General features: G+C 39.5%; 5 protein-coding genes across 7 annotated transcripts in view; 2 read left to right on the top strand and 3 right to left on the bottom strand.

The window, feature by feature from the left end:
- Positions 1-491: 491 nt before the first annotated feature.
- Positions 492-1,645, bottom strand: LOC126761711 (uncharacterized). Its single transcript, XM_050478082.1, has 2 exons — positions 1,491-1,645; positions 492-1,422 (listed from the first exon to the last, which is right to left on the bottom strand). The coding sequence occupies exons 1-2, from the start codon at positions 1,566-1,568 to the stop codon at positions 637-639; spliced, it is 864 nt and encodes a 287-aa protein (XP_050334039.1). The 5' UTR covers positions 1,569-1,645; the 3' UTR covers positions 492-636.
- A 1,335-nt stretch (positions 1,646-2,980) lies between these two features.
- Positions 2,981-4,052, top strand: LOC126760268 (mediator of RNA polymerase II transcription subunit 15-like). Its single transcript, XM_050475777.1, has 2 exons — positions 2,981-3,120; positions 3,180-4,052. Exons 1-2 carry the CDS (start codon positions 3,040-3,042, stop codon positions 3,936-3,938), a joined length of 840 nt encoding a protein of 279 aa, XP_050331734.1. The 5' UTR covers positions 2,981-3,039; the 3' UTR covers positions 3,939-4,052.
- Positions 4,053-5,524: 1,472 nt separating this feature from the next.
- Positions 5,525-6,568, bottom strand: LOC126760853 (chromosome partition protein Smc-like). The gene is made up of 2 exons (XM_050476753.1): positions 6,346-6,568; positions 5,525-6,283 (listed from the first exon to the last, which is right to left on the bottom strand). Exons 1-2 carry the CDS (start codon positions 6,424-6,426, stop codon positions 5,525-5,527), a joined length of 840 nt encoding a protein of 279 aa, XP_050332710.1. The 5' UTR covers positions 6,427-6,568.
- Positions 6,569-14,944: 8,376 nt separating this feature from the next.
- Positions 14,945-16,069, top strand: LOC126751246 (POU domain, class 6, transcription factor 2). Its single transcript, XM_050461357.1, has 2 exons — positions 14,945-14,984; positions 15,039-16,069. Exons 1-2 carry the CDS (start codon positions 14,945-14,947, stop codon positions 16,067-16,069), a joined length of 1,071 nt encoding a protein of 356 aa, XP_050317314.1.
- Positions 16,070-17,707: 1,638 nt separating this feature from the next.
- The window catches only part of LOC126751091 (uncharacterized), a 61,848-nt gene continuing 56,068 nt past the window's right edge, over positions 17,708-23,487 (bottom strand). For all 3 annotated transcript variants that reach the window (XM_050461170.1, XM_050461084.1, XM_050461252.1), the window contains 5 exons: positions 22,158-22,297; positions 19,840-20,121; positions 19,280-19,768; positions 18,833-18,988; positions 17,708-18,767 (listed from right to left, as the gene is read on the bottom strand). In XM_050461170.1, coding sequence (XP_050317127.1) covers positions 18,159-18,767; positions 18,833-18,988; positions 19,280-19,768; positions 19,840-20,121; positions 22,158-22,297 — 1,676 coding nt within the window. In that variant the 3' untranslated portion in view covers positions 17,708-18,158. The remainder of the gene's footprint in view (positions 18,768-18,832; positions 18,989-19,279; positions 19,769-19,839; positions 20,122-22,157; positions 22,298-23,487) is intronic.

The raw sequence follows: 23,487 nt of genomic DNA, 5'->3' as shown, positions 1-23,487 counted from the left end.
AAATACTTTCCTTTAACAAAGCTACAAATGTAGAAGTTATTACTGGACATTGTTCAATAGAGAATTATGGGGTAATTTGTCAAAGTTATATGGAAGAAAGTGAGGTGAGAACATCCGGGAACTTTTTTCGCTATCGTCCGATTTTTGCAAGATTGAGGTTGAAACAACTCAGTAGCCTTACTTTCGGCGAACCAGGGAATGTAAACGAAACTGACATTATCCGCCTTAACAAATTTGTGATAGGCTCAAAGGGCTTTCTCGATTCATGAGAGTCTTATAATCAAATATATTAGAAATAGACCGCCGTTCCAAGCTGTCCAAGTGATATTTGAGTAATGATCGACTTCTTAACCTAACCTCATCCTGTGTCTAGGACAACATATCTATGCAGCCTTACTCTACTTTCATTGATATACGATTTCTTCCTTAGCGAAGTGTTAATTGGAAACCAAAGTGGGTATTTTATAAAAGCAAAATAATTTTATGTCGTTTTGATGACTAAGTTAATTAAGGAAAAATTAGACAAAATAACAAAGTCGTAGATATATTATGAAGGATGATGTAACAAGTCATCGAGCGCGCTATTTTTGAATTCTTCGCCTAAACGGTTCGCTCATTCACACAATTACAGATCATTCAGTGTCGCTGTCTATGCGCCAACAAGCGATGTCGCTTGGCCAACAAACGTGCTGTCGCCAAAGAGCGATAACACCGACCAGGGCTCGCATTCTGCTTGGCTTCATGTGCCGCAGCAGCCGCTTTCATGGCAGCCTCTTTCGTTTTGGCATAATCATTGCGCGCCGCATTCAACTGACCCAACAACTGTTCGACACGTGTCTTGGCGGCATCGAAGAGCTGTGTCTTTTCAGCTTGCTCCTGTTGTGCACCCTGTGCTGCCTGTTCTGCATTGCCGACATTCGTCTGAGCCATAACCACCGCCTTCGTGAGTGTCTTCAGCTGCTGTGCCGCATTCTGCGCCGCCTGCATGGCGGCATTAACATTTTGTTGGGCGTCCTGCAGAGAAGTGCTCTGCTCCTGTACTACTGCTTCAGCCTCGCGAACCTCATTCTGGAGTTGTTGTACGATTTGCTGTTTGCCGGCAAGCGCAGCCTCTGCCGCTTTTGCCGCCGCTATAGCTTTCTCAGCCAGCTGTGCCTTGACTTGCATGGAGGCGGCTTCACCGGCCGCTTGTTGTGCGTCCGAAGCAGCCTTAGCCTCCTTAGCTGCCTTCTGAGCGATATTGGTAGCCTTCTGCTTGGCGCTGCCTGCACTCATTTCGTTCTTGCATTTTTCGGCGGCACCACTGTTGCTACCACTGCCGCTGTCACTACCACCGCTCCCACCACTATCGCCCACTTCGTTAGCGAGCGAAAAGTCGGTGTAGAGGCTCGGAATCATTCGTTTGACATTCTTGCGATGTGGCTGTTAACAGCATGAGAGATGTGGACGTAAAAATTGTGACTGGATGTATGGAATTTCATGGTACTCACCTGATGAATGTAGGCGCGCGCCGTTAATAACTGTAACGAAACTATTATCGAGAGCAAAAAATATATTTTCAGATGCATCTACTAAGTGGTTGCATATATTGTATGTTTGTATATGTAATTAAGAAAATATAAACAATATTGAGTTCTCCTTTCGGTATTCAATTGTAAATTGACTGGTGTCAAAATGTCTTTCTGAAAATTATTGAGATTTTTATCAAATAATTTTACTAGAAGCACAGTACTTTGATGACGGCGAGATCCTGATACGGTGCTATATACGCCTTTGGACTGCTAAATGTTGGCGTCACTCGAATTAAGTAAGGAATTAACTGTAATAAAAGAAAATTCTTATGACGTGATATATCTTCAAGACTGGCTGATTTGTTTCCTGCAATACTCTTTTAAGACTCGCATCTTTTAGTTGTGAAGTTTTGACACAATTTGAGGTAGAGGCTTTTGGATCTCCTCCGGTTCAATCGGCTTGGTGCCGCCACTTTCGTAGCCAAGTGATCAGCCGTCAAGTTTCCTTTAAAGACTTGTTTTCAGGGGAGTTTAGTATTACCCTACTTTGGAATCCTGAAATATGTAAGTCTGAAACAGAATATATCAGATAAAGGGGGTTATATAACTATACAAAATAATGGATTGTCAAAAAAGTCTTGCGGTATTTTTATTGAATTTTTTTTTTATTGAAATTGAAATGAATTTTTGATGACTCATGCCCAGCTCTGCTACGGCTGCTACTATGCTGGTCTCTTTCGACCAATTCAGCGATTTTATCGCAATTTTCTACGACAGGCCTTCCGGAGCGTGGTGCATCTTCGACCACCTCTACACCAGAACAAAAACGTTGAAACCATCGTTGTGCGGTGGAAATGGAAACTGTATCGGGTCCATAAACTGCACAAATTTTATTGGCGGCTTGAGATGCATTTTTGCCTTTATCATAGTAGTAGTACTAAAAAATATGCCGTATTTTCTCTTTATTTTGCTCCATGTTTGCGACGCTATAACTCACGAACGACTTAAAAGAAACGACAATCAATTAAACACGTGTTAGCGCGTGAAATGAGCTTTCCAAAAAGGTATAGCATGACCCGATGCGACGAATAAAACTAGAACTACGCGCTTTCAGCGCCAACTAGCGAAAATACCGCAAGACTTTTTTGACAACCAATATACAAAAATTATGGAAAAGTATTAACAGAAATAGGATCTTATGGTTGAAAACGTAGTAAGCTTGGAACCCAGTGGAACATTCACTGATGGTGTTTTGTTTAGGAAGCGCCGGTTCAATAAGATACCAACATTCAGTTTACTATTTTGAAGTATTTCTCTCTCATCCCTTTTAGAAAAGATTGTAATGGTGTATTTGTGTTCGATGGAAACCCCTGACTCACTAAACATTACAACAACCTAAGCTCATCTAAGCTCTTACGCGTCCGAATATAAACTCTCTACTTGTTACCAATTTCAACCATTCCCTTCACATCGCCAAAGCCGTCAAAGTTTTGATGTCGAAATTAGAATTTTTTATCGGAAAATAAATATGAATTGGTTTTGTATATTTTTACTGATTTATTTAACAGCGCACTCGGCGGTTGGACAGCACTGTTACAACAAGAGGCGGGTACGTACACAGCACTTCAAAATCTCGAAACCCACTTACCCATACCACTATGTTTGCAGATGCACCATCGCAATGCGCGTCACATGCTGCAAAATATGTATGCCGAACTCATGCCCGGTGAGGGTGGAAGCGGCGGTTCCGAAGGCAACAAGGAGGATGAATGCAAGAAAAGTGGCGTCACCTCGGGTAATCCGAAGCAAAAAGCCACTAATATCGCACAGAAAGCCGCCAAAGAGGCCAAAGCCGCCTCAGATGCACAAGCAGCGGCCGGCGAAGCAGCATCACAGCAAGTGAAGGCTCAGCTGGCCGAGAAGGCGGTTGCTGCGGCAAAGGCCGCAGAAGCAGCACTGGCGGGAAAGCAGCAAATCGTACAACAGCTGCAGCAGGAAGTGCGCGAAGCCGAGGCGGTGGTGCAAGAGCAGAGTAGCTCGCTGCAAAATGCACAACAAAATGTCAACGCCGCCATGCAAGCGGCACAAAATGCCGCGCAGCAGCTGAAGACGCTCACGAAAGCGGTGAGTATGGCACAAGTGAATGTCGGTAATGCAGAGCAGGCAGCACAGGGTGCACAACAGGACTTGGCTGAGAAAACGCAACTAATGGAGGCAGCAAAGAGTCGTGTGGAACAATTATTGCGTCAATTGAGTTCGGCACGCAACGATTATGGCAAAACTAAAGAGGCCGCTATGAAGGCGGCTGCCGCTGCGCACGAAGCTAAACAGAATGCGAATCCGGGAAATCGTTGTGGGCGTTCATCGCCAGGCAATCGCATGATGGCAAAGCGTCACTTGCGACTTGCACAGCGACAACGTCATTAGAGTTCATAACAACAATTGACAACTGAAACATATTTCAATTTTGTGAAATCGTCCTTTTCTGTTGAATGTTTTTATATTTTTTCTGTATTTTACAATTATATAAATGAACATACATATGTATATACCACGGTTGTTATAGAAAACGTATTTGATTGCTTGGAAATGACTTAGTGCAAAATTTTTCGATCCTTTTCAACGAGGCATTTACGAGTTTATAAAGAATATAGTTTCAAACAATTTAGATCGTGAAGGAGAGTAGAGAGGGGAAAGTATGGCTCTATGATGCAAAGGATTGGTCTACAAAAGCTTTGGAAATAAACTTATTTTAGTAAAATATACATAGTAATATACATATGTATAATACGTAGATGGAGTCGTGTGTAGACGCAGGTGAGGAAAGTTCTCTGAGCGCTATTCACTTCGGAGTGGACAGAAACGATTCTTTACTTCTGGTCTTAGACCTCTGGGTAGCTAAAAAACATTCGTTTAAAGGCAAGCTAAAGTGAGACGGAACATCCCTCCCCAGGGTCGTGCGCCAAACCCAATGAAACGTAGAACACAGCCTCTTTTTAATGACAACCAGCAAACGTATTAAGGATTATGATTTAAGAGCATGCTGCTGGGATGTCCGGTCCCTTAACTGGGAAAATGCCGCTGCCCAGCTGGTTCATGTCCCTGTAGAAGTAAAAATGCCTCGTAAGAGTAAGTTCGATGGACGGGACAAGGACTGAGAGGAGTAAGTCCTTGTGGCCTTTACTACAGTGGCCATATAAAGGAGCGCAAATTTGGTGTGGGATTCGTGGTGGGAGAGAGATTCCGTCGCCGAGTCCTGTCATTCATACCGATGTATGAACGTCTAGCTACAATCCCCATCAAAGCGAAGTTCTTCAACATAATCGCCTTCACGGAAAAGATTGACGATGTCACCAAAGATGTTTTGGAGTGCACCCATGATAGCAGCCCCCGCTATGAGGTCAAAATCGTGCTTGGGCACTTTAACGCCAGGATGGTCAAAGGGTTTAGACTTTCGAACTATACTTCCTAGGCGAGCCTGCAAACTGAACCCATTTCGGTGGTCGGTCACCTGTGTAGAGAACTGAGTGAATTTTATAAACTGGAGACAAAAAGTTACGCCTATTGTAAAGTAGTGCAGAGCTGGTACACGGCAATGCAGTTGATCATTTCGGTCTGAGCTTTTGGCTTACATCAATAACTTTCAATGGTAATGAATTACTCTTTATACCACACTTCGGATATTTACAGGGGAAATATGGATCATTCTGCAAATCAGCTCGGAATCTCATTGAAATTAGAGAGGTTTTTGAATATGGAAATCAATGAGAAGGTCTTTGAGACTGATTAATATATCTTAAGCTGTAATAAGTATTGTATATCTTTTGAGTCCAGCTTTAAGGCTTCCTATAAATCTTTTCTTAAAAATTTATATATATTGGATATCAAAAAATATATAGATAAAAAATAGTCACGTCTTTTCAAGAGAATCGATTTACAAAAGACTAAACTAAAAATAAACATTTTAACAAATATATATATATATATATAAGTATGTATATAAATAAAATGTATCACTGCTTCGCTTGTGGCGCTACAGCAAGCCGACGCTTACGTGGCACACGCATCATACGACGGCAACGACCAGTCGGTGATGCATTCACCTTAGCCTCGTGTGCAGCTGCAGCCGCTTTCATGGCCGCATCCTTTGTCTTATTGAAATCCTGTCGGGCGGAGCTCAACTGCCGCAACAGCTGTTCGACACGCATTTTAGCCGCCTCCACCAGTTGCGTCTTCTCGGCGAATTCCTGCTGTGCACCAGTGGCAGCCTGCTCAGCGTTACCGACGTTCGCTTGCGCTGTCTGCACCGCCTTCGTGAGCGTCTTCAATTGTGATTGTGCTTGCTGTGCCGAGCTGACGGCAGCATTGACATTCTGCTGTGCGTTCTGTAGTGAGCTACTCTCCTCCTGCACGACCGCCTCGGCTTCGCGCACTTCCTGCTGCAGCTGCTGGACGATTTGTTGTTTGCCTGCAAGCGCTGCCTCGGCCGCTTTGGCAGCTTGCATAGCCTTCTCGGCGAGTTGTGCCTTCACTTGAAGTGCAGCAGCCTCGCCAGCCGCCTGTTGGGCTTCGGACGCGGCTTTAGCCTCTTGAGCTGCTTTTTGTGCGATGCTTGTGGCTTTTTGTTTTGCATTTCCCGCCATCATGGAGTTTTGCTTGCATTCACCTTCCGAACGGTTTGCGCCGCCCTCTTGCTCGCCTCTCGCCTCGGAATCCTCTGAATATTGTGAGTACAAGCGCGGCAACATTCGCTTCATCTTTCTGTGCTGCTCCTGTGTTGGGGGCATTGAATATTTAGTGAGTCCATTTAGGGTTTTAACACGCGTCCACCTACCTGTATACGATTGTTGTCGAAACTTTGCGCGATGAAAAACTGACAGTTTAAAAGGACCAATAGTAATATGATCGAACGCATTTTAAATATTTTGCGAAATTTAAAAGCTAATCTTAAAACTGTTTCATAGTTATTGCTTTTGTATAAGTTGTTGCTTGCCTAGCGGAGTTGTCAGATGATCGTTCAAATCACTTCAGCGGTGATTATTTTTATTTTGTTTGGATTTTGATATGACTTTGTAAAATTCAAATATCAAATTCTGATAAAGTTTTCGAAGTGACAAATAACTTGCAGACCTAAAGAATTGTGTATATGAGACAAGTTAGACATAAATGATTCTTTGAGTTGATATTTATATTCCATAAAAACAAGAGAAGAACTACCATAGCGTGCAAAACCGAGCAAATTTTTTCGAACTTTATTTTGAAGTTCTATAAATACGCTACCGAAAAAAAAAAGTTTGTATTTTATTCGTTGCACATTTTAAAGAAAATAGTCTTGCAAAATAACTTAATATTTAAATATGAAAAAATGTAACAGAACAAAACTTTAAAAAATACATATTTGCACAGTTTTGCACGTTTCGCATATATAGAAGTACTGTTACATTGAGCAAATGAAAAAATATTTGCCGTTATTAGTTTTTCATGCTTTATTTGAACTTTACTCGCTCTTTACTTTATATTTTATTTGTAAAAAAGTGTTTGAAGTGATAGCATCGCTATTTAATTGGCAGAATGAAAAAAATAAGTGTTGATGTCCCAAAAAGGCGAAATATTGTACGTACGCGACAAACTGGCGGTCGGCCTATTGACGGACTCTGATGCACGTTTAATGGAACGAAAGATGCGGAAAAACAGTTCGACGACACCAAAAAAGCTGCACGACGAGCTTTAAACAGAATCGGGTTGTAATCAGCTATTAGGAAAAAGAAACGGCTTTATCGACGAAAAATATTAAAGCTTGTCTAGCTTTCTGCAAACAACACAAAAATTGGAGCAAAGAGAACAGGAAACCAGTGATTTGGTCGGACGAAGTGAAGATTAACCGATTTCAGCCTGATGGGATAAGCTATTATTGGCACCGTCCTAAAGAAAGTATCCAAAGGCATCATGTAAAACAAACCGTTAAACACGGAGGAGGCAATTTGATGGTATGGGATTGCTATACATGGTGGTGTATTTGTCCTCTTGTAAAAATAACTGGTATAATGAAGAAAGATGACTACCTGAGCATTTTGCAGACCAATTTGCCAGAATTCGTAGATTTAAGCGCCTACCCTGAAAGACGAAGTGATCTTCCAACAGGACGGCGATCCAAAACACATTAAAGTAGTTAAGGAATGGTTATCCCAGCAGCGTTTTCAGCTAATGGATTGGCGGGCACAATCCCATTGAGAATTTGTGCTCGATAATAAAAAGATGGCTACGAAAGTATCAAAGAGCTCCTGGGAGCATTGACGTCATATGCAAAATCTTGTTGAAAGCATACCGAAAGGTATTAAAAGCATCATAAAAATCAAAGGGCTATGGGCCCAGTATTGAAACCAGCAGGAATGCGAATATTTGCGGAACGTGCAAAACTGAGCATATGTAAATTTATTCGCTGGACAATGTCAATGATGTGGTACAGTGCAAACATTTCAACTTTGGTCCGGATAAGATAGTGGTCGCCAACACGTGAAAAGCTAAAAATCTCTAGATTCAACCAAACGTCAGCTGACTACTTTTTGACATTGTCCATGCTTCTGAGCTTCTGAATGGGGCAAGTACCATCGGCGACTTTATAGTGGTAATTTTATCTGTCTAGAAAGGGCTCTATATCCTAATTTCCAATTCGCTGGAAGTTATAGAGCTGCCGGGTTTTTAAAGAATACGTACCCACAAATTTCTGTATCCAGCCTACATCCCTTTTAGTTGATGAAACCTTTTTCGAATAGTCGGTTTTTCGATAACACCTTACTCTGACAGATGTCAGTGCAGTGTAGCTTTTGAACTTTGTATATCATCTGCTCCATTGAAACAGGACTTCGGTTCGCTATATATACATATTTACAGATGGATTAAAAGTATTGCCTAATTAGTAAAAACTATTTTTCAAAATTAATTTGGTTATAGGAGATCCAACTGAATTAAAAAGTTGTTCCTGTCATTACCCTTTACTTTAAACTACTATATACATTACGAATATTACATATCTTAGACTATCCTCTTTCCTTGCACACTGAAGCATTGATCTCTTAAAGATTTAGTTGCCGTAATAGTTATGTTGATTGTACACGCCGTGGGTTGCCGTTATAGCTGCCATCAAAGGTCAAAATAATTCTCAACCGTTTAAAAGATAGTTGAAGTTATTTTCACTTAATTTAAACGGTAGCGCCATCTGCCATTGGAGAGTTCCCACGATCGTGCACTGTTACCGAAAACATTTAAAAATCTCAAAATATAACAATTCGTTGAAAATTCCTAACTAAATTAGAAATGGTAAAGTAAGGCAAATAAAAATCAATCAAAAAATACTCATTATTTAGTCATTAACTCAATAATTTATAACGCAAAAATGACGGAACATGACTGAAACTTAAAGAGTTTAAATGTTACACTGTCATTCACGTAATACAACGACCTGTTAGTTACGAGAGCTGTCTGCTAAGTCCATATTTCTTATTATAGCGAGAATACTTTAAATAAAGTAATCTTGCTGAACATTTCTTTCCTTTTTTAGAATTATAACCGATTGAAAGATTTTATTAATGTCCTCGTTGCTCAGGCTCTGTGTAGCTTCATCAACATAAAACGCTTGCAGTATTTCATAACATAACTTCTACTCTACTTCTATTGAGGGATATTTCGTTAACGGATTTATCAATATTACATAGAATACATACTTAAATGAATGACATAATTTCAGTGGAGTAAATACTGAACTCGTGAAGCATCATCTTTTCGAACGACCAAAGCATTTTTGGGCCTTTTAAAATATGTTTCTGGTTGGTGTATACTCGTAATATCACTTATTTCCTCCACGCGACTCTTTTCATCTTCAGAGTGTTGCTTTTGAATTTTTGAACCATAGATCCGAACATTTTTTCAGTGCGTTAAAATCGGCAACAGTTATAGGTCTGCCGGTGTTGGGGATTGCATTTATTAGCCAAACCGTTTTATATCTATTCTAACTCCACAAAGTTTATAATAAAATATTCGGAATCCACTCCCATGACAGTCGGATCTACATAATTGGAACGGGCCTGGATTTTTAGCCGGTCAAGGAAATGTTTTCTGTCGCTACAACAACAACCCTTCCAAAATAAATGTTTTGACAATCTAAAAGGCTTTAGCCGCAGGAAAAAGGCTGAACGAGATTTTGTAACCAATAAGACAGCAGTTTACCGAACCGCGCTCGTACCGTAATCTTATCCGCAAATCGCTGCAACGGCATTGAATGCATCGCCGTTGAAGTGGATTTTTCTAGCGAAGTGAATTTTTCTTCATAAAAACGAGTGCATGAGAAAAGTAACTGCAAAAAATCGCCACGCGAATGACGAAGAAAAGCAAAGTAACAAAAACGATCTTGCACTTTCATGCAACTTAGTGGTCAGCAACACCAGCCGCGCCGACAGCCATGCATTGCTAATAAAATGCATGCAAAAGAAAGTTGGACAGACGTCTGAACTCAGGTGTTATGACAGAGCTAAAGAAATGCAACAAAAACAATTGCAACACGCGCAATCGAAGATGCTGGTCAGCAGCCAAACGTTCATGACCGGCCAGCGAGAGCAACGGCTGCTTACGGTGGCGCTACATCTGCCTATACACAAATCTCTAGCCTTTTCACTCACTCTGCGGCGCGGCAAAAACTTTATAAATATGATTGCTGGGCGCGCATGCGCAACTTCTTTCCTACTTAACGTATTCGCGTGCGGCTGAAAATCGATAGCAGGCAACGCGCGCTTCCACATATCAAATTGTAACTGTTGCGCGAACTACTGGTGTTGCGGCAGCGCGTTCGAGTTCCGTTCACACAGGTTCACTCCGGATATACAAGTATACATACATACGTATATACGCGTGGGATTGCGAACGAAGCTGAAAGTGGTTTTTCCTGAAAAGTAAAAGCGTCCAACTACTACATAACCTGACACGCTTGCCACCACGCCAGGCTTTCGGCATCCCATTACGCCAACATCGCCTTGGACTTGTACGCCTGACGACATTGAAGTCGCATTTGAATTTTGAACGCGTTCACAACTTCAAGAAGTAAAAAAACGTATTTTTTTTATTGTGGAAAATTGTTACAACAAAATTGTTCGCATACATTGACATCTGAGAGCTAACGCATGCGCAGTGCTTTGTTATTTTTGCGCGCAACTGTACGCGTGTTCAGTCAGTTGCGATTAGATATTGACAGCATCAGGACGCGATTAAAAACTTTGCACGCGCATTGCTCAAACGGGAAGTAAATATTCAACAGGAAATAACTGTTAAGGACTCATTTGCAAAAAGTGTGCGGAAATCAAATAAGATAGCATTGTTTGTTGTAATTTACAATAACAATCCAGTGCAGTGTTATAGAGACCTATTTGAGTTAAATATGAATTAAATACTAGGAAGTGTTTTAATTAAAGAAATTTACAATAAATATTTATGAAAACCACATTGAAAGGCCTTGAGGTTTGTAATCGATCAACGGTGACTTCCAAACAGTTAATGAAATCCAGCAACTTCCTCAAAGCGTTATTCATTTGGATGTGTTCACTTGAGAGTAATCCCAATTGCTATCCGACAAATGTCTTACTAAAAATTTGTAAAAGCTTTTTAATGATAGAAACACACCCGAAACAAATTTGTTTTTTTTTTAATTTAGCCGGAAGCGAGATCGAAGTCCTTGTATTGAAACGTATGGGCCTGAATATGTACAGCAACGAGCAAAACCGAGTAAATGTCCTACATTATATACAATAATACTAAAACGGAACCAAATTCAATGAAATATTGAGTGTTTCATTTCATAAAAAAGTATAAAGAAATATTTAAAAAAAACCCTAAAAATAAAATATTAAAAGAGATTAAGTAAGAAACTTATGCGTTACTTCGTTTTCTCAGTTTTGCCCCTCCGGCAAAAATTAGCTGTTCACGTGTTTTTAGGACTTTGTCCAGAGCTCTTTATTTTTACCTCCACGGCATCAAACTCCCTTCTTCATGCTTTATCATCTGCTTGAAATTGTGTCTTCGATGCTTTTGCCAGTAATAATTTATAGCGTCGCACTGAAATTGGTTAATTTTCATTTCGTCTGACCAAATCACACACTTCCAATGCTCAACGCTCCACTTTTTACAAAATTTGGAAAAAACTAGACGAGCTTTAATATTTTTGGTCGATAAGGCCAGTTTTTTTGGTCCGGTTAGCTGATACCAGTCCGCCTCGAGCAAGGCTCTAAGCACTATCCATTCGCTGACTTTATTTAACTTTGTTTGGTGTTACCGTACTATTATTTCTCATATACTGTTCCAGTGAACGTGCATCTTGGTCTGAGAGGAGTTTCAGATATCCTCCGACAATTCTGTCACATACAATACCGCGTCTCTGGAGAACATTAACCACAGCGCATTGGCTTATAGTTAATTTTTCGGATATTTTTTCGACGAATTTCCATCTTTCATCAACACTTGAATGCTATTTTCTATCTCGGCATTTATTTTTCTCATTGTTTATTTAGTTTGTGAGTGAGAAGTCAATATTCCAAAAAAGCGAACTAAACTAATAACGGCAAATATATTTTGCTAGTTATCATGATCAGTACTACTATGTAAATCTAAGCAAAACGTCCTTCTTTTAAAATTTTCTGTGGTTTTTTAGTTTGAAATTTGTTTCCATAACTTTTTAATAAGAATTGAGTTACGAATGAGTTGTTAAAAGTTTATTTAATTTTGGATGTTCTTTAATCTTTATATATACAGTTAAAATGAACTCCTGTTCGGGTTTAAACGGTACTGTTTATTACTATAATTCATAATTAAATCGTTCATAGAAGGTTGGCTTGGTATATTTTTTTATTATGCAACAAATTTTAAGCGATCTTCGAAACAGGTCTCTCAAATATACATTTCTGCTTTCGTGAAAATCAACAAAAAATGTTTCGACTATGCCAGTGCGTATCTTAGAATACACCATAAAATGCCTTGAGAGCTTTATAGAGATAATGGCGTTGTTTTTTTCATTCTCCCAGTGAGAACTGGATATCTCGCACGGTTCGGTACATTTTTCCTGATTTCGTCGATGACTTCGGGAAGACCACACACTTATTGAATTTTGCCCATATTTAGACCTCTGCATGAATTCCATTTGGGTCACCATTTAAGAAATTTGAAATTTTTGAAAAATAGTAGACGGAAACTTGTCTCAATTTATAGATAGATAATATTTTATAAAAGCTAATGTTTTTGTTTTTCTTTGAAGTATAATTTTTAGTTCCGGAAAACGTCCTTACGGAAACTTCCTATTCCCTAAAAAGATAACTTCTTTTAATTTGTTAAATAAAAAAACAATAAAAACGTATAAGATTTTGGTGATAAATGCAGCTATGACGCTTATGATTACCTTGAAAACATCAAACATGGCTCCTAAATCGTTATACCATTTAGTTTTAATTCAAACACTGTGTATTTCGATAAATTCCCACTTTGATTGTTGTACCTGAAAAACTTCTTTTACTAACATTCTTTCAAATATTTACACAAAGATAGTGGAAGTAATTATTTTGAGGTTTGCACCGCGAACTAAGGTCTATTGTGGCCTCTTCACAAAGGCCCAGCACTCTCATACAATTTTTGCCTCGAAGAAGAAAATCTGCACGTAAGAAAAAATGAACACAAGGTGTGTTCCAAAGTAAACAGGACTTTAAAAAAAACAGAAGAAATGGCTTTTCGGCAAAATCAATTTATTTTATTCAAAATAGTCCCCTTCTGCTTCAATACAGCTTTTTGCACGGTCCAAAAGCATGTCGAGTGTTTTAGCTCGTTGGCCGGTACGGTCGCCAGTATGCCGGTGCAAGCCTTTTGAATGGCCTCTACGTCTGCATAACGCTTTCCTTTCATGGGCAAATGCATTTTTCCGAAAAGGAAGAATTCGCACGGTGCCATATCAGGTGAATACGGGGAGTGATTAATGGTTAAAATGTGGTTTTTGGTCAAATAATCGGTCACAAGCGTTGATCGATGAGATTTTTTTGGTCGTCAGTTAATTTGTGCGGAACAAACCGTGCACACACCTTTTGTAAGTCCAAATGTTCGATCAAAATGCGATAAATCGATGTTTTGGAGATGTTCAATTCCATTTCCATGAATTTCAATAATGATTTTGGCTGATTTTTGATGAGTTTCGATGGAATTTCCGGGGATCATGAATTTTGATTTTCCCACATGTTGATCGTCATTTACATATGTCCTCACGACCACTTTGAAAACGTTGAAACCACTCGGGCACTCTGCTACGGGGTAGGCAATCATCGCCATAAACTTGTTTCATTAATTGAAACGTTTCGGCAAAAGTCTTACCAATTTTAAAACAAAATTTAATGCTGGCTCTTTGTTCGAAGCTCAAACATACTGACACTTAAAACGCAATAACTTCACTTCCAATTTATGAAATGTCATGAACCGAATCTATGAAGTGTCTGGACAATCGATAAAGACAGCAGATTCCAACGCACCAGTCAACATATAGATGGCATCACCAGGGGACGCTAGATTCAAAAAGTGCTGTTTACTTTGGAACGCACCTTGTATAACAAAATGATGTCAAGATCGCTAAAGTACATTTTTTAATATTCTGTCAATAATCTTTCCACAAAACTTAGTTGGTCTCGAAAAAAAATTAATATACTTGGACAACCTTAAAACCATATATAAAATATTTACAATTTCATCTTTCTGTACTGATTTTTTATACTTTGCCGGTGCTTTATCAATGAAGATAAGGCCAGGCTTGCTGCGTCGTTTAAAATGCATTCGAACAAAGGCACTGATTGGCCTGTCCTCGAACACATGTAGATTTCGATCTAATTATACTTGCCGATCTGGAGTTTTGGAAGTTCAGGAAGTTTATAAAAACTAATATAGTTAGAGTAATAGTGGGTTATAGTTTAGTTTAGACAATTATATTATTAAGGACTCGGACTCGAACAGCAGATAGGCTCCATTTAGGAATTTTAAAACAAAACTTAAAAAATGTAGCAGTTCTAATGAAGAAACCTTCGAACCTTCGAACGACCTTTGAGGTCGGATACCGAAGTATGACATGTCTTCGCGAGGAAGGTCTTTCAATAAAGAATACATTTCTTGTACTATGTATGACATTTATATAACTTGAGGTGTTTCTTAAGGTAAACTCCAATCGAACACTTTGTTGTCAATACAAAATATCTTTCAAATGAAAACCCCAATAAGTTTTGACCATCCTAAGAATATCCCATATTTATATGACTTTAGCCTTAAAATTGTATATTATTAATAAATAACGACCTCATCCCTAATTTCAGATTACGACAGAAATTTTGAAATTTTCCATAATCTGTATTTTAACTTTATTTTAATCAACAAAGATGTCGCGCCTCTATATTGTCACAGTGCTACTGCTACTTGGTAAGTGCTTAGCAGTTGATTTAGAAAAATAATACAAACGTTTTTCATATACAGTTCCCTCGGTCTTGTCAGCGAGCACATTTTTCACCGTTACGTCACGCAAAGTAAAGCGCACCGGAAGCTATTTAAGTGTACCACCTCCACTGCCACCACACCCCCAATCGCAATCACACGCTCAATCTCAACCTCACCATCCACCGCCACCTCAACCACAGCCACAACCATCCCCGGCCACTGCTGCCTCACATCGGGTGGAACACGAACCTTATCCCTACGAAGACATTAACGAGCATGATTATCACTCTCAGCCAGAAATAGACCATTACGAAACCGATTTCAAGCCCACACAAACACTTTCACACTCCAATGTGCACAGTGCCCCCACCTCTTCGAAATTTCTCATTGACAATGGTCTGCGTAGCATAGCCAAGGGGTCCGCCGATCAAGCAAACTCTGCAGTTGCCAGTCAAAATGCTGCCGGCAAGCAAGCCGCCTACGTGGCGAAGAGTACGCTAGCACAGGCGGCCGCGCAAGCAGCCGGTACCGCAGTGGCTGTGCTCAAAGGTAAGGAGGTACTTTTGCGACGACTCGAAGATCAAAATGTAGACGAACACAAAAACTTGGAAGGCGAATTGTCGCAACTGCAACAGGCGAAACGTTCGGCCAAGACGGCACAATATGCCGCACAACAAGCCATTAATCACGTATCGGTGCTAACGGCGACGCTTAACAATGCACAATCTGCTGCGGAGCTGACACAGAGGGCAGCTTCTGAGGCAGCTGCAGAGTTGGCCTCACAAATTGATATGGTGGCACAAGCTAAATCGAAGTTGGAACAAATAGAATCGCAACTCTACACGGCGCGTCTGGATTATGAGGAGACTAAGGAAGCGGCAGAGAAGGCCACATCGTCGGCGCAAGAGGCGCAAATCAATGCTAACGATGCAGCAGTGCATGCGAACGTGGAGCTCAGCGAGTCGGTGAGTGTGGATGCGCATGAAAAAAGCGATTACAATGTGGGCACGGTGCTTGCTGTAGACTCCGTACAACATGACAACGTTGGAGGGACGCATAAGAAGAAATAATCTCGTGTGCGAAGACAGAGCAATAAGCTTAGGTTTAAGTTTGTAACTTCTAATACTTTTTATATTAACTTACATTCAAATGTACCTAATAAATTTTTATTTATCGAACAATAGAGACAAATAATTTATTTTTGACACCCGAAAGTGTAAATAAAGTTAAGTAACAATTCTGCGGAGCTTAGCTTATTAAATGAACTGGCTACTTAAATTCTCATTGAGGAATAACATTGAAATATTTTTACATTGATACACTTATGCCAATGATTTTTCCAGCTTTTCTAAACACTTTTTGGATGGCCTTCAACGAATTTTGTTTTATTTCTTCGATCGACTGAAAAAGGGTTCCATTCCGATGATTGTTGACTTGAGAAAAACTAAACTGAGATCTCATCGGCAGTTTTAATGCTTTCCCACCAAACATTCGCTCATCACATGTCCTGTTTACGTACACTTTTCAAAAGCTTCAGCTTTATCGAGCAAGGACGCGTTTCATACCCAAAATATTTACCAAAACCTTCAGATTCGCGAGAGATGTAGCTCTCTTGCCATCTCCTAACACTTGCCTGACGATTTTCAAAAACGCTCTATTTTCTGCACACGAAAATTGGTTAGAAATATAAAATTTGAGACAAATTCGATATTCGATATTTTTATCCAATGTCAAAATCGCAACGCACAGAATTCAGGGTTGATCAGCGACTCGGAGATCACCAAGGTCAAGCGAAAGGGACCACAATCGAGGGATGAATCGTTTTTGAACTTACTACAAATTATAGAACTAAACTACTGTTTCTTTGAAGATATCGCTCCCTAGTTGTTTTGACCTCAATCTGTTGAAAGCTGTATACGAGTAGTCGAGAAAAAACTGTCGAGATATATATTTCCAAACACTCTCTTGAACATACAGTCAACGTCCCTTGGCCAGTTATGTCGCATTACTTTCGCGGTAAATGCTTTAATTTCACATACGTACTGCTACCTCCATTGGAGTCAATTCTGTTTAAAAGTCATTGCTGTGTACTGATCAACTGAGCTGTCGCGTCGTTTGTATACTCAGGTTGGATACTGCCTTGCCAAGATGGGTAGTTTATAAAAGGAGCAGAGACTCCCAAATGAGGACTTTCAAACATCACGCTGACAAGAAATCCGAGTTGTGTGTTAATTCAAATATTACTGTTCCTCCAAACTGTATGGAACCAAGTGATTCAATTATCAACTAGAATCCTCTATATTCATCTATGAAATCGGAAAAGGTTTAAAAGGCAAGACCCTTAAGGTCATCCATCAACTCAGCCTGAAATCGAACGATCTCGATATATTATACACACTCTGCAAACCAAAACGAATCTGTCGAAGAGTTTACAGAGCACGTGCTTCCAGTGTTCCTCACAAATCGGCATACTGCTGAAGCCAAAAAATTTCCAACCTTTTCTTGGATACAAATGTAGACGAACAAATTGGTTATTGTCGAACTATAGAACACTAGATGGTGGCTGGAATTTTCAAATACTTATCTACGGGGTAAAAATAGACCAAAAGTTCGAACCAAAGAATAACTTTTTCTTGATACTTGGCTAACTCTTGACTCACAATTTTTCTTCACAAAACGCACAAAAACAAGTTGTTGTATATATTTTTTATTAAAAAAACATAAAATAATAAATAAGTTACATTACATGTAATTGTACGTTCATATTATATGTATATCCAAGAATCTCCCACACACGCAGATTTTTTATTTCTTCTTATATTGATTTTGTGTGACTTAAAATACGGATTGAACTATGCTGAAAACTTAACACTAAGCTGGCGCAACAATCATACCCCCCATTTAATTTCAATTATTTATATATTTTTCTCTCAATTTATCGAATGCGCACAATGACTATTTAGGAATGACGTATTTACTTAAAGACCTACAAATAGTGTTTAGAAACCCATACTTGGCGGCTTCATAACATATAACTCGACTTCATGCAAAGCAACCGTTGCACCACCAACTCGCGCAGGCTTCGTTTCGTAACACCACTTCCACTAACTTAGTAATTTTAATCCCTGCATAGCGCCATCAAGCGCTCAACCCCCATACTCAAGCTTCATTCGTTTCTTGTGTTGTGGTTTGACTATTTGCCGCCTTGATGCTGTCCAACTTGGCCTTCAGCTCAGCCAGGCGATCGTAAACGGGTTGTGGTGTGATTATATCCACTGCGGTAGTGATCTCTGGCAAGTCATCCTCCGTCGTTTTTATATCGTTGTTCAATTCGACTCTACGTGTCTCCAAAGTAGGGCTTATAACGTCACTTTGCACTTTCTCCGGCGCTGCAGTGGTTGTATCTTCAACGTGTATAGCAAAACTGCGCGCTTTGTCCGACACTTGTATATCATCGCTGTCCACACGTCGTGCTCTAGAATTCTCTTCCTCAGCCATGGAATCTTTGAGTGTTTGTATGTCCAAACCGCCATCACCGCCTTCATTGTCAGCATTTTTACTGTATTTGGAGAAGTAAGTGAGCGACTTCATGAGCTGATAACTCTTAGAGATGGGAATATTAGAGTCGTAGACACTTTTGCTGGCACTGCAATCCACATAGAACCACCAGTTGCATTTCAAGATTGTTTGATCGAAGAGTGTGCTCTCTGGGCAAAGGAACGATTTGCGTACAAGTCCATCATCGGTGAGCGCACAAACATGGAACACCTGAACAAGAAATATACTACATAGTGAATCTGATTATTTTATTAGTTAGTAGCGTTGTAACTTACCATGCAACCAAGATCTGTATCGGCATACAGTCCTGGGAAATGCTTCTGTTTGCCGCAAGAGAAACTCGTCGGTGGCAGATCAACTTTGGACTTAAAGTTATCATCGAAGTTCTTGTCATAGCCAACTGGATAGTATTCGCGTGGTGCATTCATGACCTATGCGAAAAAAATTAGAATATTTTTTTAACACTTTCAATCCTTTTTGTCTTTATAGTATGCAACATATTGAGTTATTCCAGAAAACTCGCCTATGTCTTCCGACAGAGAGAGTAGAGCAACATTAACAAACAGCGATAACACGAAAGGTAGAGAATTTCTTGTAAGTTATACAAAAGGAGAGTGAAGAGAGTAGCGGACAGTTATAATGTTCAGTATTTACTTTAGTTTTCGCTATAGTTTAGCGATCTATACTTAACAACTGTACAATAGCACATCCAATTTACGTACCTTCGACATCTTACTCTCGAAAGCTACATTCTCTTTGATATTCTGACTGTCGAGTTCGTTCTGTGGTTGGGCCCAATTCATCACCGGTGCTTTAATCGCTGCTACAGGTAACGGTGCTGGCGTTGTTGTTGTCGTTGTACGTGCTGTCGTCGAAGTACGTACGAATTCTTGACGCAACTTTGCCGCCAACATAGCACGATGCTCGGCTTTCATTTGTTGTTCACGTACGTAGATTGCATGTTTGATTGTGTCCACGGTGACATTGGCCGCCGAGGCTAGTTCCTCCACCGTCACATCCTTCAAATCGAACTTCGGTTCCTCGAACTGCAAGTAATTTGGCTGCCCATGCATAATCCGTTCCTCTGCGTTAGTGAGGGACTTTGTAACGGCAGCGAGACGTGCGACCGAATTAGGCATTGCCTGGAAGGCGGGCACTGCAAGCGGTTGCGAGACAGAAGGGTTCGCGACGTGGAAGGTACGATTGGAGTTCTGTTGCATTCAAGTAAATAAATAATATAAATTAATTATTTTATTTGAAATTTAAATATTTCTGCACTTACCATTGGATCGGAGTAACCTTCCACCAACTTGTTGTTGAGACGAACTCTCGGATTTGGGGAGTCCACTGCAACATTCGTACGTCGCTGCGCCATTTGCGCTACGGGCACAGTTGCGGTTTTCGGTATGGGTCGGAATGCTGGTACACCTAACGGTAAAGGTCTCGCCTCTGTCATTAGTTGTGTAGGCGCTACTTGACGTTTAAGATTCTCTCTGTAAGCAGCGTTGTAGTTGGGAGAGGCCCGCGCGCCAATGCGTTTCTCGGGTATGGGATGCTGTACTGGCTGATAGGGAAACAAGATATTTCATTAGTTCACAAAAATACCTATTTTTATCGAATAATAATAAAAAAAAACAAATTTTTATTTATGAGTTCTTTTGCGTATATGAGGCCATGGTTCACAGAGCAGCACTCGCCTACTCCATAAATTAAAATCCTAAAATATTACTCAAATAGTTTGGGGATTATGTGTTGGACCATGATGTATGGGCAAGAACTCACTCGCGTAGGTTCTCTCTTTTAAATAATATTGGTGATATTTGTTGCAGATTGATTTATGTTGCTCTGAAGGCCATCTTTAAAGCTATTTACTCCATCTCGGAATATTTGGCAATAGTAATTCTAACACGGACTATAAAAGAATAGACAGGTCCAAAAGTCACTATTTACAGCAATAACTACCTTGTTATGGGTAGATATCTCTACTTTGGCAACATCAAAAAAATGTACACCTGGTAACCAAAAAATTAGTGCTGGTTACTTTCTATCCTTCTAGCTCGTTTTTTTTCAATTTTAGGCTATTAGAACCCAGCCTAAGGGACTGTTGTGATCTCGCATTTTCTCATACTTGCTTTAGAAGCCAACTACATTTGAAGTGGAAACTCTCTAGTGCTAGACAATACAAAAATGATACAAGTAACAAATTCTGACACGCTATGTCATAAATGAAGCGCACTGTCAAACTGTCATTGCAATCAAAACTTCCTTTTATTGCATTCATGGCGTGGTGATCAAATACATATACATATTTCTCTGTCAAATGCACTCCCAAAAACATAACGAAATGAAATTGTGTCGTAATCTCTATGTTCATCAATAAAAGGATAAGGATATATAAAATATAAGCACTTTATTAATTTACTGAATTATGTGGGTATAATATTTAATGCGGTGTTAACTAGGGACAGTGAAGAAAGAGGAACGTTTCCATTAGTTGAAAAGACCGAGTAGAGTATATAGCAGCAATGGTTGGTTGGTTGAAAAGAGAGGCCACATGGCCGTACTTAAGCCAGTACTAGAACCGTTGTGCTCCCGGAGGGTAACCAACTTAAACCTTATCTAGAAACTCAGTAGGTTGAAAAAACCTTACTTTTTACTCTCCAGCTGCCCACGTAACATGGGGAGCCGTGAAATATTTATCGACTGTAGATATTTATCACATAGATAATGTTCTGTCTCATCATGATTCCGCCGAATACACGTTTCCATTTTTCTGAGGGTGGGGTCTTAAGAGTAGGTGCGCTGTGATGACCCCTACAGTACTACTAAGTTCCCTTTTGCTTAAAAGTAAGAGCTTTTTGGTCTGTCCACCATTAACATATAGCATGTGCTGTTTGTGTTCCAGACCTATGGTGTTCCCTAGCCATTGCTCCCAACAACCCTTGAAGGAGCTGAATGGTTTGGGGCAGCTTAAACCCGGACCAGCTCGTATGACTTTCCATTTCCTTCTATCCATATATGACTGGATGAGTAACCGAGTTACCTGCTGAGAGTCTAGTTATTGCCTGCTTGCATAACCTAAAGCAATGGGACTTGATATTGGCGCTACGGATTGCCTTATTATCTGCTTGGGCGTTCACTAGAAGGTTAATGGACTTGCTGCTTATAGCAGAAGCCCACTTGGCATCTTCTATGCTATGCCAGTAATTTCGGTCTGACTGACTGGATTCTAGTAATTTATTTTGAAGCTACCTTCCGTGAATGGTTTACAATAGAAGAAGCCTGCACCTGTTTCTATTTCGCCCTTTAATCTGTCGGTAGATGTGTAGATTTCGATACAGCAGCAACAAAAAGAAATCTTCGGTGTTACTATATTTTTATAAATATAAAAAAATCACAAAAAGATTCAAATAAATCGATTAAGGTATTCTTAGAGTTCGACTGAGGTCTCTAAGAAGCGAAAAGCGGAAGTAAAAAATATATTACCGCAGCTGACCATAACAATATTTAAGCCTTGGCAAATTTTCTCAGCTACTTTTTAGTATATTTAAGTTTTTTTTCAACTTTTTTTGCCTTCAAAATGTATGATGTTGAACTTACCGGCTTTTGTGTAGCAGGCATTACGCCTGCAGCGCTTGGTGGTGGCCCATTTTTATAGCTAATGGCGCGTCGTCGCTCCGGTTCACCCTCTACATTGCCGAGCGATTCCGCGAAGCCCAGTTCATCGCCTAAACTGAAACCTAGAAACACATAATAAATCGTTTATAGACTAATTAAAAATATTATTAATGATTATATTTAAATACATTATATGTATAATAATTAAACGATTTAATTTTTTATATACAAAAAATAATCATTTCGTTAAAAGTATAAAATTTTATTTTAATTAAAAAGAAAATCTTAATAATTTTCAGCTAATTAACTGTTTTAGTTTTTTAGCAATCTTCATGCACGTTTTTCGCCTCTAAATTGGTGTGTAAACGCTTGAAGCGCAGCAGACGGAAATGGCAGCTTGCAAGCAAGGTGAGCAGATTGCACTCATTAGCAGCTATCGCTACACACTTGACGCTGTTGCTGAGCTTTTGGCGATTGCACGGCGCAAGCGTGTGCGGCCAGTCGGTCGGTCGCCACAATTGCTTCATACTCGCCGTTGATTTTTCACTTTTCGCCTGCTTTTGATCACAGATTCGCATTGTTTCTTATTTTATGACTTCATATGTGTATTTTTTGTTGTTTTCAATACATAATGTCATTGACATTGGCATAAATACATAATTAATTTTTTTTTTTAATATACCTATTATTGATTTGACGCAAATTTTAATGTGCTTTTGGTGTTTTAAATTTTTTTGTACCTTGTCAACTAATTTTTGCAAACAGCAGCATTTCTAATCGTTTTGTTAAAGTTTCGAATGCTCATGTGTATTTTTAGCAACTGTGAAAAGTTTAAGGCATGAATCTTAATTGAAAAAGTGCGCTGTTTTTTAATTATTTTAACAAGCAAACATAAAATGTTAATTAAGAAATTAGGCTTGCAGTGATGACTTGATACATATAACGCCTCTACGGGATGTATGGTTATATGCATGGTATTGAGTTCAGTACTTCAATTATTTATAGTCTAGGTATGAGCAGTGGATTCTCAAATATTATTTGCAAATGGAAGCTTTGTGAAAAAAATGGAAAATAAAAATCGAAAACAAATTTGAATAAAGTAAGGTGCATCAAGAATATCCAATTTGTTGTCGGTGTACCAAAGTGGACTTTAAGATGTCTCGAAATTAGTACAAAAGAAGATACTAATACTAATCTGTTGTTTTTTGCCACAATATAATGAACCTCTAAACCATGAAATATCGCTAAGTAGATGTTCGTGTCGATGACATGCGACGTGGGCAAAGTATAGTAAGACTTTTTCATTTAAATT

The sequence above is a fragment of the Bactrocera neohumeralis genome, chromosome 2 (genome assembly GCF_024586455.1).
Source record: "Bactrocera neohumeralis isolate Rockhampton chromosome 2, APGP_CSIRO_Bneo_wtdbg2-racon-allhic-juicebox.fasta_v2, whole genome shotgun sequence".
Classification (NCBI taxonomy): domain Eukaryota; kingdom Metazoa; phylum Arthropoda; class Insecta; order Diptera; family Tephritidae; genus Bactrocera; species Bactrocera neohumeralis.
The sequence above is the reverse complement of the archived record's forward strand: the minus strand, read 5'-3'. Positions and strand labels throughout refer to the sequence as shown.

Bases quoted from the DNA above. Each gene is read 5' to 3' on its own strand.
- LOC126751246 (XM_050461357.1), top strand. From the start codon at position 14,945: ATGTCGCGCCTCTATATTGTCACAGTGCTACTGCTACTTG. The intron at 14,985-15,038 runs GTAAGTGCTTAG...TTTCATATACAG, and splicing joins CACAGTGCTACTGCTACTTG to TTCCCTCGGTCTTGTCAGCG.
- LOC126760268 (XM_050475777.1), top strand. From the start codon at position 3,040: ATGAATTGGTTTTGTATATTTTTACTGATTTATTTAACAGCGCACTCG. The intron at 3,121-3,179 runs GTACGTACACAG...CTATGTTTGCAG, and splicing joins ACTGTTACAACAAGAGGCGG to ATGCACCATCGCAATGCGCG.
- LOC126760853 (XM_050476753.1), bottom strand. From the start codon at position 6,426: ATGCGTTCGATCATATTACTATTGGTCCTTTTAAACTGTCAGTTTTTC. The intron at 6,284-6,345 runs GTAGGTGGACGC...CCCCCAACACAG, and splicing joins TCGACAACAATCGTATACAG to GAGCAGCACAGAAAGATGAA.
- LOC126761711 (XM_050478082.1), bottom strand. From the start codon at position 1,568: ATGCATCTGAAAATATATTTTTTGCTCTCGATAATAGTTTCGTTACAG. The intron at 1,423-1,490 runs GTGAGTACCATG...TGCTGTTAACAG, and splicing joins CGCGCGCCTACATTCATCAG to CCACATCGCAAGAATGTCAA.